Genomic DNA, 15,434 nt, shown 5'->3' with positions numbered 1-15,434 from the left:
CCCAGATATTGGGGGTCGAGTCTCAGCAACGACAATGGCATAGAAATCAGGGGTGTATGGATAGACTCTATTGTTGGAGATGGCCAATGTGATGTTGAGGAGTTGGAGATGTCCTATCACTAGTGTTGATATGGACCACATTACTATTTGTTCCCACCCCCTCCGCAAGTGTCCAGTGACATCCTTGGTCTAGGCACCTGCTGGCAATCACCCACAATTCTGTTGGAGGCCATGGAAACATTTCTATTCCCACCTGCCTGATTATTGGATTCCCCTTAACTACAGATCACATTCTCTCCTCTGTCCCCCCCCTTTCCTCCTCTCCCCTCACAACTACAGAGTCGCCCACTTTTCCAAGGTTGGCTCTGTCTGCACTCCCCTGAGGGTGCTTCACCCACCTATTGCTTTAGGTCTGCCCAGTGCAAACACCTAACCTCCAGATCCTAATTCCGGATCTGGAGCTCTTTCAGTTATTGTCACATCTTGCATATGTTTGCATATTTCATTGCATATGAAATTCAATTAATTAAATCGCTGCTAGTGTCTATTTTGTTTAGTTAGACAGAGTCAGAGCTCTATTTGTTCTTTTTTTAAAATCAAACAGCACCTCCTTCCCTCCTCACTATGATCTGCCACTATCTAGCCTTGCACTGGGTTGACGTACAACCACTCTGTGTATCAGCAACCTCTGCCCAAATACTGACTCAGGCTGTGCTGATCCTCACTACCTCTTGGTGCAGAAACTCATGCTTGAGGAGCATCTAAACTGATGTCTGCCTCGGCAGGTAGTTTACTTTCTGAGTAACACAGCACACCTCAAAAACTGGTCGAGCTGCTGCCTCGCAGCACCAGTGACCCGGGTTCAATCCCGACCTTGGGTGCTGTCTGTGTGGAGTTTACATGTTCTCCCCATGATTACGTGGGTTTAACTCTGGGTGCTCTGGTTTCTTCCTAAATCCCAAAGATGGTTGGTTTGTAGCTTATTTGAGCTCTGTAAATTGTCCCTAGTGTGCAGGGAGTGGATGAGAAAGTGGGATAAAGTAGAACTAGTGTAAACGGGTGATTGATCGTTGGTGTGGATTCATTGGGCTATATCTATAAAAGTAAATTCTAAACTTGTTTTTAGAAAGTGATCAGAACCTCACAAACCATGCTTGCAAAATTAATAAATGTTTGACACGGCTACAACTCTAAATGTTTGAGAAAGATAATGAGCCCCAGCTTCCTATTCAACAGCCTGTTGTAGGTATGTTACAATACTTACCTTCAGCAGCGCTGCAGTTCTGCCACTGGCCGCGTGCGCGTTTGAGGGGGGGGGGGGTTAAAACGTGTTTTTCTCCTACCTTGTCCTGGATTATATTTTGTTGGAGTGCAAGCTTTTGCTGAAGAATTGTTCCGACGGCCGTTCTGTGTCTTTTTAAAAAAAATTCGCCCAACAAGTTCATCGCTGGAGTAATTTTAAAATCAGCTCCTGAAACCGTCAACGCCGACAACGGGGACGGATTTTACGTAGGGGACAGTTAAAAGAAAGTCGTTTATTTTTATGTATAAAAGTGTTTCTTAAGATGCCTTTAATTCACATTTTAAATTGCGAAACGGTGATTTTTCCCCCATACGAACCGGCAGTATTTTTGCTGCCGATACGGGTTTAAATCCACTGCAACTGCAACATTCCAATTGATCGTATTCCAGAAAAACCCACTCGCAAGTTGATTTAAATGGCCATTAATTTACAGGTATTAAACATTAAATTCCTTCCATTTGGCCTATAAACCCATGACAATGAGATTTAAAAATTATGTTATATTGTGAATTCTTGTGTGAATGTTATTTGGACACTTAGGCTATTTAAAAATGTTAATCTATTCTTAAGAAATGGATAGATGTTTAGATCTAGTAATTGAATTTTGTATTTAGCTACAATTAGGTAACTAACTAATGCTTCAATTTCAAGTCATCTAAGTAAGATTGTTTCATATTTGTTTCAGACTGTTTCAATCTATAATAACTGAACATTTCTTTCAGTTCTCTTAATTTTTAAGAAAGTTATGGGCTTTTGACTGTTCTCGATCACAGCTTTGGAAAAGCAATAGGGAACAAGATGCTAATTTCCGAGTATGAAAATGGCCATAACTTTTTTAACACTGAAGATATGAAAGTGAATTAGGTGTCAAATTAAACTTCTTTTTATGCTTTACCTGGTGGGATAAATTACAGACTTGATTTTTAAAATCTCAAAATTTTGTAACATTGCTACCTGCTGTCGTTATCACAGGAACTACACGTTGTGTGCTCAGCCTTTCGACTGCCCTAAGCAGCAGCACTGGCCTGCAGTTATGTTAACGAAACAGAGTGCTGGGTACAGGGTGCAGGGTAAGGTTACGTACGAGTGGTGTGGTTCACTGAATGCCAAGCCTAAGTTCAGCACTATTTATAACCTGAAGCAAAGTGAGGCTGTAATTTCATCGGGACAGACGCACAGTTGCAGATGGATCAGGCAGCACTTTATGATTGTGTGAGATGATCGGGTGAGGGAAACTTTCCAAAAACTCTGGACTCCAGTATAGGGCTTGGGAAGTACACGTATTTGCTGTAGAATTCTGAATCACGTGCCCCCTGTCTCAAAACAACAAAAGGACTGATAGGTCAGGGAGAAAGCTACATTGTGTAATGAAATGATTTCCAAGTACCTCGACTCCATGCTATCCCCCCTGATCCAATCTCTCCCGACCCATGTCCAAGATACCTCACATGCCCTTCATGTCTTTATTGACTTCTGCTTACCGAGCCCCCACTCCCTCACATTTACTGTGGAAGTTCAGTGACTCTACACCTCCATCCCCCACTGTTTCTTCCTCGACATCAGAATCATCTAATTTCCCTCTACTAACACTCTACTCCGCCTAGCGGAGCTGGTCCTCACCCTCAACAACTTCTCCTTTCACTCCTCCAACTTCCTCCAAAACATAGCTATGGGCATCCACATGGGCCCCAGGCTAAGGCTGCATCGTTGTAGGGTACGTTGAACAATCCCTGTCCCAGGCGGACACTGGCCCTATCCCCAAACTTTATCTCCATTACATTGATGACTGCATTGGTGCTACCTCCTGCACCCATGCAGAACTCATGGACTTCATCAACTTCACCACCAATTTTCATCCTGCACTTAAATTTATCCCCTTTCTTGATCTCAGTCTCTGTCACAGGAAACAGACTATTGACTGACGTCTATTACAAACCCACTGACTTCCACAACTATCTCGACTACATTACTTCCCACCCTACTTCCTGCAAAGACTCTATCCCCTCCTCCCAATTCCTCCGTCTACGCTGCATCTGTGGCCAAGATGAGGTGAGAACATCCGAGATGTCTTCATTCTTTAGGGAACAGGGGTTCTCCTCTCCCATCATAGATGAGGCCCTCACGCGTGTCTCCTCGGTACCCCACAGCTCTGCCCTTGCCACCCCTCCCCCTAGTCGCAACAGGGACAGAGTCCCCCTAGTTCTTACCTTCCACCCCATCAGCAGTCGCATAAAACACATAATCCTCCGAAATTTCCTCCACCTCCAACTGGGTCCCGCCACTAGCCACATTTTCCCATCTCCACCCCCTTCAGCCTTCCGCAGAGACTGTTTCCTCCGCAACTATCTGGTTAACTCAACCCTTCTCGCCCAAACCACCCCCTCCCCAGGTACCTTCCCCTGCAACCGCAGTTGATATACCTCCTACCTCGACTCTGTCCAGGGACCCTGGACAGTCCTTTCAAGTTAGGCAGAGGTTCACTTGCACCTCCTGCAACCTCATCTACTATATCCATTGTGCAAGATGTAGACTCTTATACATCGGTGAGACCAAACACAGACTGGGCGATCATTTCGCGGAACACCTTCGCTCAGCCTGCCTGAGCCAACCTGATCTCCCGGTTGCTGGATACTTTAATTCTCTTCCCATTCCTACACAGCCCTTTCTGTCCTTGGTCTCCTCCATTGTCAGTGTAAGGCTAAACACAAATTGGAGGAACAGCATCTCATATTTTGCTTGGGCAGTTTATAGCCCAGTAGTATGAATATTGATTTCACTCACTTCAGGTAGTCCCAGCATTCCGTCTCTCTCTATCCCTCCCCCACCCAAGTTGCACCAGCTTCTCATTATCACCCTACAAACAGCTTACAATGGCCCGTTTCCTTTAACATCGTTACTTTTTTGCATATCTTTCATTCATTGTTCTTTATCTCTCCACATCACCATCTATATCTCTCGTTTCCCTTATCCCTAACCAGTCTGAAGAAGGGTCTTGACCCAAAACATCACCCATTCCTTCTCTCCAGAGATGCTGCCTGTCCCTCTGAGTTATTCCAGCTTTTTGTGTCTATCTTTGGTTTAAACCAGCATCTACAGTTCCTTCTTACACAAGCTAGATTGTGTAGCAGGAATCCAGAGGCTAACTTTTGAAACAGACCGGCTGAGGGGGTTGTTGATAGCACAGGTTGCGACATGTTTGATTGGTGTCGTAATCAAAAGTCATCAGTCTCATTCACTGCCACAAAATTATGCTCGTGTTCGGACCAGTGAAGAGTTCCTCTCAGGAGGCCATCGGAACATCAAAGACCAGGTCAATCTTCCCCATTTACTCTGAAAACTTACAAATATTTATGGTTCGGGTATTCGTTCCTTTTTATTGCAAGTTATTGGGGAATATGATAGACGGGCATCTCGGCGCACCAGATTGGAAAAAACGCACTGGAATAAAGCAGTGAATTGTACTATGGCCCCTTTGCTACTTAATTAACACATTAATAAAGCATTTTTGCATCCACTGTCCATCTTACTTGTGGATAATTGATAGATAGTCATATATTAGGCTATCATTATTTATTGCTGCAATTTATTCTATTATTGTAACTATATACAGCCTATGCTAAAAGGTCTATAACTTCTTATACCTTCCTCAATATTACCTGTACCTTTTGTCCTGAGTGCAGTGATCAAACTTGATCTACGCTGAGCTAGTTTTCCAGGAGTGTCAGCAGCTTCCTATTGTGCTCCATCCAAGATATTTCACTCTACTTCTCATCTCCCTTATGCATAAAGAAAATCCTGTCAGCTTTCAAGCATCAAAAGTTGAACAGCGAGCTATATTGGGATGTGTTGAGAGGGGGGGGGCATATTTTTAATGTTGGCATCATCGGACACAAGACCAGGGATGGCCATGGTCAGTGAGGTCAGCAGTGTCACCAAGGGTTTACCAATATACTGGCATGATGGCCATTCCTCTCTGGGTGGAAACTGGTGAATGTCTGTCAGATTGCATCAGGAGAACAATATTCCCACACTGGAATCGCTGCATATTGTCTGCGGGAGACACACCCACTCCGTCCTCACTCTGCTTTCTGTCCCTTTTGCATTGAAGGAGCAAAAGCCTCAACCACCAAGGCTTCAGTGTTGCTGATGTCTATTTGTGGCCCTTGATCAGCCCTCTCCATTACTTCATCAAATAATCCAATCACTTTAGTCACCCTCATTTTGTCTTTAACCAATCTCATCTTGCTGTATTTGTGGACCTATATTTTAATTTTGGCAAGCTAGAGAATCTTAACATTTTCCGTCTATTGGCCACCCACTGACTAACCTGTAGCAGCCAGGAATTTCCTTCGCTTTGTTTTTGATTGAGTGTAACATTTACAAACGTTCGTTTCCCAGTACCGCTCCCACATCTGAACAGGTCTGGGACATTGGCCAGAATCTGAACAGGACTGGGACATTTCCATTACTAGTTTGCTCAGTAACCCAAACTGTACTGGAGTCAACTTTATGTTGCACAACAACGTTCTTTTCAGTATCTCTTCCCCTTCACTGTATTCATTGCAGCAGCTTCTTTGAATTAGAGTCACACAGCATGGAACCCGTCCTTGCCAACCAAGATGCCCACTCTAAACCAGTCCTATTCGCATGTGTTTTGCCCACATTCCTCTAAACCTTTCCTATCCATGTTTCTGTCCAAATGTCTTTTAAATGCTATTATAGTACCCGCCTCAACTATCTCCTCTGTCAGCTCATCCTTACATCCATCCTCTGAGTGAAAAGGTTACCCCTCAGGTTGCTACTAAATCTTTCCTTTCTCTCTGTTTTTTGATTCCCCTATCATGCGTAAAAGATTCTGTGCATTCGCACTATCTATTTCCCCTCATGATTGCATACACCGCTATAAGATGACCCCTCAGCTTCCTGCACTCCAAGGAGTAAGTTCCTAGACTTTTCCCTATAGCTCAGGCCCTCGAGTCCCGACAACATCCTCATAAATCATCTCTGCAAGCTTTCCAATTTCTTCTGAAGATGGATGGAAAGCCTGACTTTGCACTTCACCCATACCTTCTGCAACTATGCAACAGACCATTTCCTTATGGTTCCCAGCTGTCAAAAGCTAGGACGAGGCCTATTCTTTTACTATATATCTTTGTAAAAGGCTTTTGGGTTCACTTTTATATCAGCTGTCAATCTACTTCTGTATTCCCTGAATCTCTTCTTCTTTATTTTGATGTTATTGGTATTTCTTATATTTAGCTTGGCTTTCTGTTGTCAAACTGTACAATCATCAGAAGCCATTTCCTGACTCATTTTAACCTACCAATCTTAAATGAGCCATTGTATTTCCATTAGTTTCCCTCATTATATCTACCTACTGTCTCCTCACCATTGCCTCTTTGAAAATCCCCATACTTACAGATCAAACACCAAGAAGTAGAAGCTTGAGGATTCATAGCAGTCTTTTAACGAAACTGTAATAAAGAAAACAACAGTAACTAACAGAACAACTCATCGGGAAACAAATCACTATGGAAGCTGGCAGCCTGGAATTTCATGTGCAGATGCTGGTTTAAACCGAAGATAGACACTTTGAGCCAAAATTTCACCCATTCCTTCTCTCTAGAGATGCTGCCTGTCCCACTGAGTTACTCCTGCATTTTGTATCTAGCCCGGAATTTCACATTGCTGTTTGTTAGCAAATTTCCCCCACAACTTCTGTTCTGCTGAGTTTCCAGTACACATTTTACCTTCATTGTTAACTTAGTTATTATCATTAATTTTCCTTTTGATACCTGCCTGGACGATGATCAACCAAAGCTGACAGTCCACAACAAAACCAGGTGCAGTTTTTGTCTCCTCATTACTCTTTCTGAGCTAACAATACAAGGTAAATGGACTGAAACCCACTTCTTGAAGGTAAATGTGTGTCAGAACAGGGAGCCATTAGAAGAGGAGGATGGTGGGATTCAGAGCGAATATTTACCCAATAAGGAAAAGGGTCTGTCTTCTACGTCAGGTTTCATGGAAACAAAGGAACACGCAGACAGTCACCACATAGATTAAAAACAAACATACAGATTGCTCAGTACCTCTGAATGCCATGTGTAAAATTAAACAGGGAAATAGTAAAAAGTGTGCATGACAAAAACAAGCAAAATCAAAACACATGTAGAAACAGGGAACTGCAGATGCTTGTTTACCAAGGAAAGAGACAAAATGCAGGAGTAACTCAGCAAGTCAGGCAGAATTCATGAAGAACATGGGTAGGTAATGTTTTGGTTCGGGCCACTTCTTCTGAAGAAGGGACCCCAACCCGAAATGTCACCCATCCATGTTCTGCAGGGAAGCTGCCTGACCCACTGATTTATTCCAGCATTTTGTGTCTTTCAATTCAAAACACATACTTACCTTTTCCTGTTAATATTGCTAGATTTCCCTTTCTCTAGACCAGCATCTTTCTTTGCTCAGGCAACTGCTGGGAAAAATTATCGGGGCTAGTAACCAGTTGTCTTCTACTGACCCAAAGGGTTAAGGGAGCAGAGAGGATTGAGAGGAAAACGCCATGGGCATTATCAAGCTGACACAGGCCTGCACAGCACATCAGAGCATCTGAATTCTTGCTGTGCCCTTTGCCCCTTTCGTTAAATCAGGGGGGGGGTCGTGGGGGGGGGGGGGGGGGGGGGGGGGGGGGGGTGTCCCATCAGTGGTTGATCCGAGGCTGGACACCTTCCCTATCTGCTCCTCCACTCAACACCAGCCACAGCTACAGTAACCTTATTCATTTGATCGCGGTTGTGGATCTACACTAAGAACTCACATAAATTCACCTTCATCTGTTTGTTTTTTTCCTGTTTTTTTTCCCCCCCACTGCATATTTGTTTTTAATTTGTAGCAGTTTTAAAAATTGCCCCTAATTTAAATAACTCATGGCTCAGTGAGTAGAGAGCTACGCGGTGTTAAATATCAGGTGCCAGGTATCAATATGGGGCCAGAGTGGGGAGTTGTACAGCATGGAAATGGCTCTTCAGCCTATCATGTCCATGCCGACTGCCCAGAGGCTGTGACATCCACAATGATGGATTCTGCTCCTATGAGTTTTGTCTACCTTCCACACTGATGGAAGTGCTTTGAGAGGTTGGTCATGGTGCACATTAACTCCAGCCTCTGATCCTTTGCAGTTTGCCTGATGTCACAACAGTTCCACAGCAGATCTATCTCCCTTGGCCTTATACTCATCTCTGAAAAATCGAGATAACAAGGACACCTATGTTAGGCTCCTATTTATTGACATACCTTCATAACGGAGATGAGGAGGCATTTCTTTAGCCAGAGAGTGGTGAATCTGTGGAATACATTGCCACTGATGGCTATGGAGGCCAAGTCATTGTATATTTTTAAAGTGGAGATAGTCAGATTCTTGATTAGTAAGGGTGACAATGGTTATGGGGAGAAGGTAGGAGAATGAGGTTAAGAGGAAAAGATAGATCAACCATGATTGAATGGCCGAGTAGGCTCGAGGGGCCGAATGGCCTAATTCTGCTCCTATGACTTTTGAAAATAGCAAAAAATAATTCTGTCTGAGACAGCGGCAGCGACAACCTAGGAGCAAGGAGGAGGAACCAGAGTTCAAAGCTCAGAAAAGATTAACCTCTACCAACAGAGTGAATCTGGCTAATTCATTCATATGGAGAGTATCCGAGTCCAAGTCATGAGTCTTGTGATTTAGTTTAAGAAGGGATATGCTGGATTGGTAAAACAAATGATAAGTTATTAGAGGTAATTGGTTTGCTTGCTTGCTTAAGTAACTTGAGTATTAATAAAGATGAAGTTGTTCTAAACCTTGGTTTAAAGTCTTTTGTTTAACACATCAGTCGACACCCTATAGAGATAATAGGGTCAACAATGTAACACTGAATACTTGACCCTGAAGAGCCCTCCACATTACCTCCTCAAAACATTCAACACAAGCCAGATTCCATTAAATCACAACTTGATTAAATTGCCCCTCTCTGCAAGATGATCTATGCCCTGACTCAACATGTTCCAACAATCTGGCCTGTGTTTAATCTATTTTCCATTATTATTAAATGCAAGTACACACCGGTGACCTGCCAATCCTCTGATTCAATTAAATAGAAATCCAGGAGATTACAAAATGCTGGAATCTGGAGCAACAGACAATCTGCTGGAGGAACCCACTGGGTCAGGCAATATCTGTGGATAGAAATGGTTGGTGGAGTCAAGATGAAGGGTCTCGACATGAAACATCAGCAGATACTGCCAGATGCGCAGAGTTCATCCAGCAGATTGTTTATTAAAGTGCTGAAGGATTCTCTCCCAGCTGACACTTTATTTTTGTCTATTCACAAGATGCGTTCCAGGAAGACTGTAAAATTAGTGCCAACTTTAGACGTACTGCAGAAAACAGGGTGAAGAACTTTATGAATTACTGCAGTTATTATGGTAATGCCTGACACAGCAGACACCCACCCCCAGTCCGCCACTGGCCCCAGCCAACCCAAAGTTCAACAACTGGTTCATCACAGAATGCAGCAAGATGTAATGAGCACATTACTCTTCCTCAAGAATGCTCGGACGATACAAGACTTCAAGTGGTCCAGAATCAAAGTTGAGAACCTCCATGGCTAACGTTACCTGATCACGTGCCACTGTGTTGCCACTTGTGTGAGATTTTCTTGACGGGAGTTAGTCAGGGATTAGAAGTATTATGATGCATATGACCCGATAAGTACAATGACCTCAGACTATCAATTCAACAAACAGTTTTACAGTTCCAACTCTGACACGCCCCCAGAACAATTTATCAGTTTTGACAGGTGATCTCATAGATGGCTGTGTCAGCCATTTTCCTGTTGTTACTGAGAAGGCAAATGTTAATCCACGTCCTATGAATTTGTCTGATTTCTTGACCTTTCTTATTTCCAGCCAGGCAAGCTTTACTCACTTATATGTGGGGTGTCCCGAGACTTCTTTGAGGATGCTGATTTCCTGCGTGGTTGACGTACAAATCTCTTCCAGCTCCTCTGGGGTCAGATGCTCCGATGTGATGTCAATAATCTTCACGGCATACTGTATATCTGTCTTCCTCTCTACGCAGCGCCTGACCACGCTACTAACTCCCCTGGAGAACGGGAGAAAAACAATCAGAGAGACACTCCAACAAGTTTTCACAAACTCCACAGATTGGTCTTGGAATAAGTAACTGTCTAAACCTTTAAGTGGAGCCAGTCTAACAGCCGATAATAGGACTCAGTATCTGCGTGAATTATGACAGGCATAGATACGGTAGACAGTCAGAACCTTTTTCCCAGGGTGGAAAAGTCAAAGGTTGGAGGGCATAGTTTTATGGTGAGAGATGCAAAGTTTGAAGGACGTGCAGGGCGTTCTTTTTTTTAAACAGAGGATGGTCGTTGCTTGCAATACACTCCCAAGGGTGGCCATGGAGGCAGATGCAATAAACGTGATCAAGAGGATTTTAGATAGGCACATGGATATTAAGAAAATTCAGGGTTACGGACCATGTGCAGGCAGATATGATTAGTGTATCTTGATATCATGTTCGGCACAGATATTTTGGGCCAACAGCCCGTTCCTATGCTGCACTGTTCTATGTTCTAAATGTTGTAATTGTATCACTTCTACCATTTCCTTTGGTAGCTCCTGTGTGAAAAAGGTGCGCCTCAGGTCCCTTTAAAATATTTTCCCTCTCACCTTAAGCCTGTGCACTCTAATTTTGGACACCCCTCCTCACCCCCACCAAAAAAAATTGCCTACTCATCTTACCCGTACCCTCTCATGATTTCATAAAACGCCATAACGTCACCTCTCAGCCTCCTATGCTCCATGGAGAAAATACTCAGCCTATCCACCCTCATCTTATAACTCAAACCCTACTGTCCCAGTAACATCCTTGTATGTCCTTCAGAGTTTAATGACATCCATCCTATAGCAGGGTGACCAGAACTAAGTTCAGTACTCCAAATGTGGTCAACTGCAAAATTTGTGATTTATATTCAGAACCAAGTCAGCAACAAACATGGAAGGACAGAAGTCCTAATATTACCCAGGAGAAGGTGACAGTTTCAAACAGGAGGGAAGAATACAAATCATGCGCCCATACCTGTTAATTTCTGCCCCTTAGTTTCATTCTATCACCTATAATCCTACAGACTTCAATTTTACAAATATCTTGGAATAAAATGTAGGGTAACATCTTGGAGTCTGACTTGTCATGACATTCATTGTCACTGATATCAAATGCCAGTGTTGGAGAATGAAGCCACCTTACATGGAATGGCTTCACCCAGAGGGAGACGTAACAGAGTAAATAAAACTTTAGACTAGAGATACAGCGCAGGAACAGGCCCTTCGGCCCACTGACTCCATGCCAACCAGCGATCCTACACTAACACTATCCTGCAAACTAGGGACAATTTTACAATTTTTACCAAAGCCAATTAGCCTACAAATCAAGTCAAGCCAAGTCAACCTGCACATCTTTGGAGTGTGGGAGGAAACCGGAGGATCCGGAGAAAACCCACGCGGTCACAGAGAGAATGTACAAACATCACCAGTAATCAAGATCAAAGTCAGGTCTCTGGCGCTGCAAGGCAGCAACTCTACTGCTGCACCAGTGTGAGCCCCTCAAAACGTGACGATTATTCTACATCAAGTGAATCTTAAATTATTCCTCCAGTTATTGACAAAAATATTGATTTTTGACTTCACATCTCCCGCTTTGTGCAGTGTCTGTGAAGCAGTGTACTTTATCACAGCCCACTGGGGTGTGGAAAGGGATACACCATGAAGAACACAAAGAACCACATGATGGTTTACTCTGAGTGCAGTGTGTTTAAAATGTTTCTCCATCATTGCAAGCCAAAAGTTTATTAAACACCTAAATTAAAATAAAGTATTACCGGCCAAGAATATCCTTTGGGTCATATTTGCTGTAAAATTCCTGAGCTCCTTCCCAGTCTGGCATCTCCTCCTCGCGGGTCATGGTGTACTGTGCTTGGGAGCCTTAGGCTCTTGTGATTAGCAGCGGTGATATCCTTATTGTAGCATCGATTGACTATAAAGTATAATTAAAATAGATGGACATTAAACAACATCAAACTGTTTGGGCAAATGTAAATCACAACAACAGTTTAGAAAACCTGACTGAGGGTGCAGAGGGAAGGCAGGTGATCAATGGGCTGGTAGAGGGGTAAGGGGTGGTCGGTATCTGGAACCAGGTTGAAGATGGGGAGTTATGCTCTACCTGCTCATCAATCCTCCCCTCTCCTCTGTATACTGGCTCCCTTCCCTCACTACTTTCAATCCTAGTGCAGGGCCTTCACCCCAAACGTCAATTGCTTACCATCTCCTCACTCCCCCACCTCTATCTGCTGCAGGTAATAGGTGATACAGGTGAGGGGGCTTGTTGACAGGTAGATGGTTGGACAAAGCCAGAGATGAAAGCTACAGCGAAAAGGATTGAAGAGTTATGAATTATGAAGCTAGAATGTAAGTGGAAGGGGAGGTGGAGGGGAAGAATAGGTGAGAGTTCAGGTGGGGACAGGGTATGAGAAGGAGGGGAAGGGGGAATATTGGAGTTATCTAAAATTGGAGAATTCAATGTTCATACCTTTGGGTTGCAAGCTGCCTGGAACATGAGATGCTGCTCCTCCAATTTGCTTCTGCCCTTACTCTGCCAGGCCTGAAAGGTCAGTATGGCAATAAGTGCATTTAGTCTCACTGTAGCAATGGAGGAGGCCCTGCACAGAAAGGTCAATATGAGAATGGGCAGAAGGCCAAACCAAGGCAGGAGGTAATCAGAGATCAGAGGATCTGGGAGGACTGCTGATACATGGAGCAGCCACAGCCCCAAACCCCACAACACCCCAAACCCCACAACACTTGACCCAGTCCACCCAACACAGGCGGTGCCTCTCTGCGTTTCCACCGTGGTTCACTCCACACTGAGCTGACCAGCCATATGAGAGCCCTTGAAATGTTCCAACGACGACCGGAGTCCTCGACCCTCGGTTGAGAAGGTTTACACCATTTATTTACGGCATACTGTACCCTTTCTGCACTGACACCATGTTTCCTCTCTACATAGAACACATCCTGCATACTAAGTGAGGCAATATATATCCCACGTAATACAAATAAACACAGATAGATTATAGTAAAATGAAAATCGCGAAGTCTTGTGATAGTTTTGCTGGAAATGATGAAAGGCAATTCAGGCTAAATAGCACAGTTTCTAAGGAGTGTGCAGGGGGTAAATGTTTTAAAATAACGTAGAGACTGGTGCAAAACATACGGGATTCAAAGAAAGAGGAATGAGGTACAAAGCAGGGAGGGAATGTCGAACTTGTTGTAAACACGGTCAGATACTGGTCAGTGAGCACAGGACAGGCCGCTGCTGGAGCGGGTTGTGTCCTCTAACTTCAGGAAGTTGCAGGTTTCCAGGACAGGCTGCACAAACGATTCCATACAATGTTGTCAGGGATTTCAGTGGCGCGGTGATGGGAGAGACAGCGAATGCCCGCCCGGGAGCTGCAGATCTTGGCTGGTCAGGGCAACGAGCTGCAGAGAGGAGCGGCTGCCCCGGACACCGATTGAAGCGCCAGGAGCACAGAACCAGCACCGTGGACGAAGCTTTCGGGTCGCAAGAGACTTTGGATATCATACACCCACCCCCACGGGCCTGACAGCCCCAAACCCCGGCCCTTTCCTAACCCCAGCGGCCCTATCTCAGTCCAGCCCCCGTCAACCGACCTGTGCCCCCCCCCCCCCCCTCCTCTCCCCCACCTCCCCCCCCCCCCCCCCCCCCCCCCCCCCCCTCCCACCTCCCTCCTCACCTCCCCTCCCCCCCCCCCCTCTCCCCCCCCGACTTCCCCCCCCCCCCCCCCCCGCCACCTCTTCCTCTCCCCCCCCCCCCCTTTCCCTCCCCTTCTCCTTCCTCTGTCCCCCCCGACGCAGACCCGGCAGATCCGTCTCCCCGATCCAGCCACAGGCCAGCCTGGGCCTCCCTTCCCATCGCATGCCGGGCCCTGCCGCCTCCTCCCCTCGGTCCGCGTCGGGGCGGGTTGAGTCCGGCGGGGCCGCAGCTCCCGCAAAGGCCCCAGTGGCCGTGAGGAGTCCCGGTCCTGACCCGGGCCTGCTCCTGCCCCGCACTTACCAGCGGCTAACGGACTGCGACTGAAGACTGCGGGGAGCCGCCGCCGCCAGTGGGTGCCCAGTTTAACTCGCCAGCTCAGCAAACTCGCTCCCGACTCCGCCCGCTCGCCGGCCGGGTATTCCCGCACCCACCCCGGGCTCCAGCCCTGATCAACCGGTCACAAGCCGGCGGTGAGCTCCCGACCACTGCAACACCGAGTGCCTGACACTACCGGGAGCCGAGGGGCTGAATGGCCTGCACTACAATACGGCATCAGTGTATCTTTACACTGACCTGCCATTATTTGTTCATGTTTAAGATTTTGTTCTTCCTGCTTCTGCTTGCGTATGGCGTGAACAGCCTAAAGTTGTAGAACAACTTGTTCTATTTGATTGTGCGCGCCCGGTTGATTGCATTCGTTGAAGGAGGGCGTACCACGTGAAGGTTGCAACCTCCCACCCCTTATTCCTGCTTACTAATTGTCAAAGGAATGTTTATCCTTAGCTGGAAGATGTTGGTCTCAAAATATTGGAAGCTGGAGATGCTGGGAGTGATTGTGGTGAAGTCGATCTGAGTTTCAGCGGGTCGTTTGTGTAGACATCAATGTGTTTTCCAGTTAAGTTTCTAAGGGAGGTGCGAGGGGGGGGGGGGGGGTGAAAGAACCTCGGGATTCACCAGGAGTTACAATTAGATCATTGGGAATCACAGTGGATGTACGGTGGATATATATTGTTGGATATGGCTGAATGATGGGCACAAGCATCACAATATAATTATACAAATGTGGGGAATGCTGAAGGACTTTGAAGAAGAATGAAGTTGGAACTGGAGACGAAGAGTGTGATGACAAAAGATCTAAAGGAGATGGGTACAGGACCTCAGGAGAAAGAACCATAAACACCACCACTTACAGAAGATAGACAGAAAATGCTGGAGTAACTCAGTGGGACAGGC

The 15,434-nt window shown here is 45.4% G+C and overlaps 1 protein-coding gene across 1 annotated transcript in view; it reads right to left on the bottom strand.

Annotated features, from left to right (window-relative positions):
- LOC129710659 (phosphorylase b kinase gamma catalytic chain, skeletal muscle/heart isoform-like) overlaps positions 1–15,065 on the bottom strand; it is a 115,419-nt gene extending 100,354 nt beyond the window's left edge. The window contains 6 exon segments of the mRNA XM_055657813.1: positions 6,723–6,777; positions 10,272–10,281; positions 10,283–10,448; positions 12,247–12,401; positions 12,957–13,086; positions 14,775–15,065. Coding sequence (XP_055513788.1) covers positions 6,723–6,777; positions 10,272–10,281; positions 10,283–10,448; positions 12,247–12,329 — 314 coding nt within the window. The 5' untranslated portion in view covers positions 12,330–12,401; positions 12,957–13,086; positions 14,775–15,065.
- Between the last annotated feature and the right edge of the window lie 369 nt (positions 15,066–15,434).

Source organism: Leucoraja erinacea, chromosome 28 (genome assembly GCF_028641065.1).
Source record: "Leucoraja erinacea ecotype New England chromosome 28, Leri_hhj_1, whole genome shotgun sequence".
Lineage (NCBI taxonomy): Eukaryota > Metazoa > Chordata > Chondrichthyes > Rajiformes > Rajidae > Leucoraja > Leucoraja erinaceus.
This window is presented reverse-complemented; position numbering and strand designations above follow the sequence as displayed.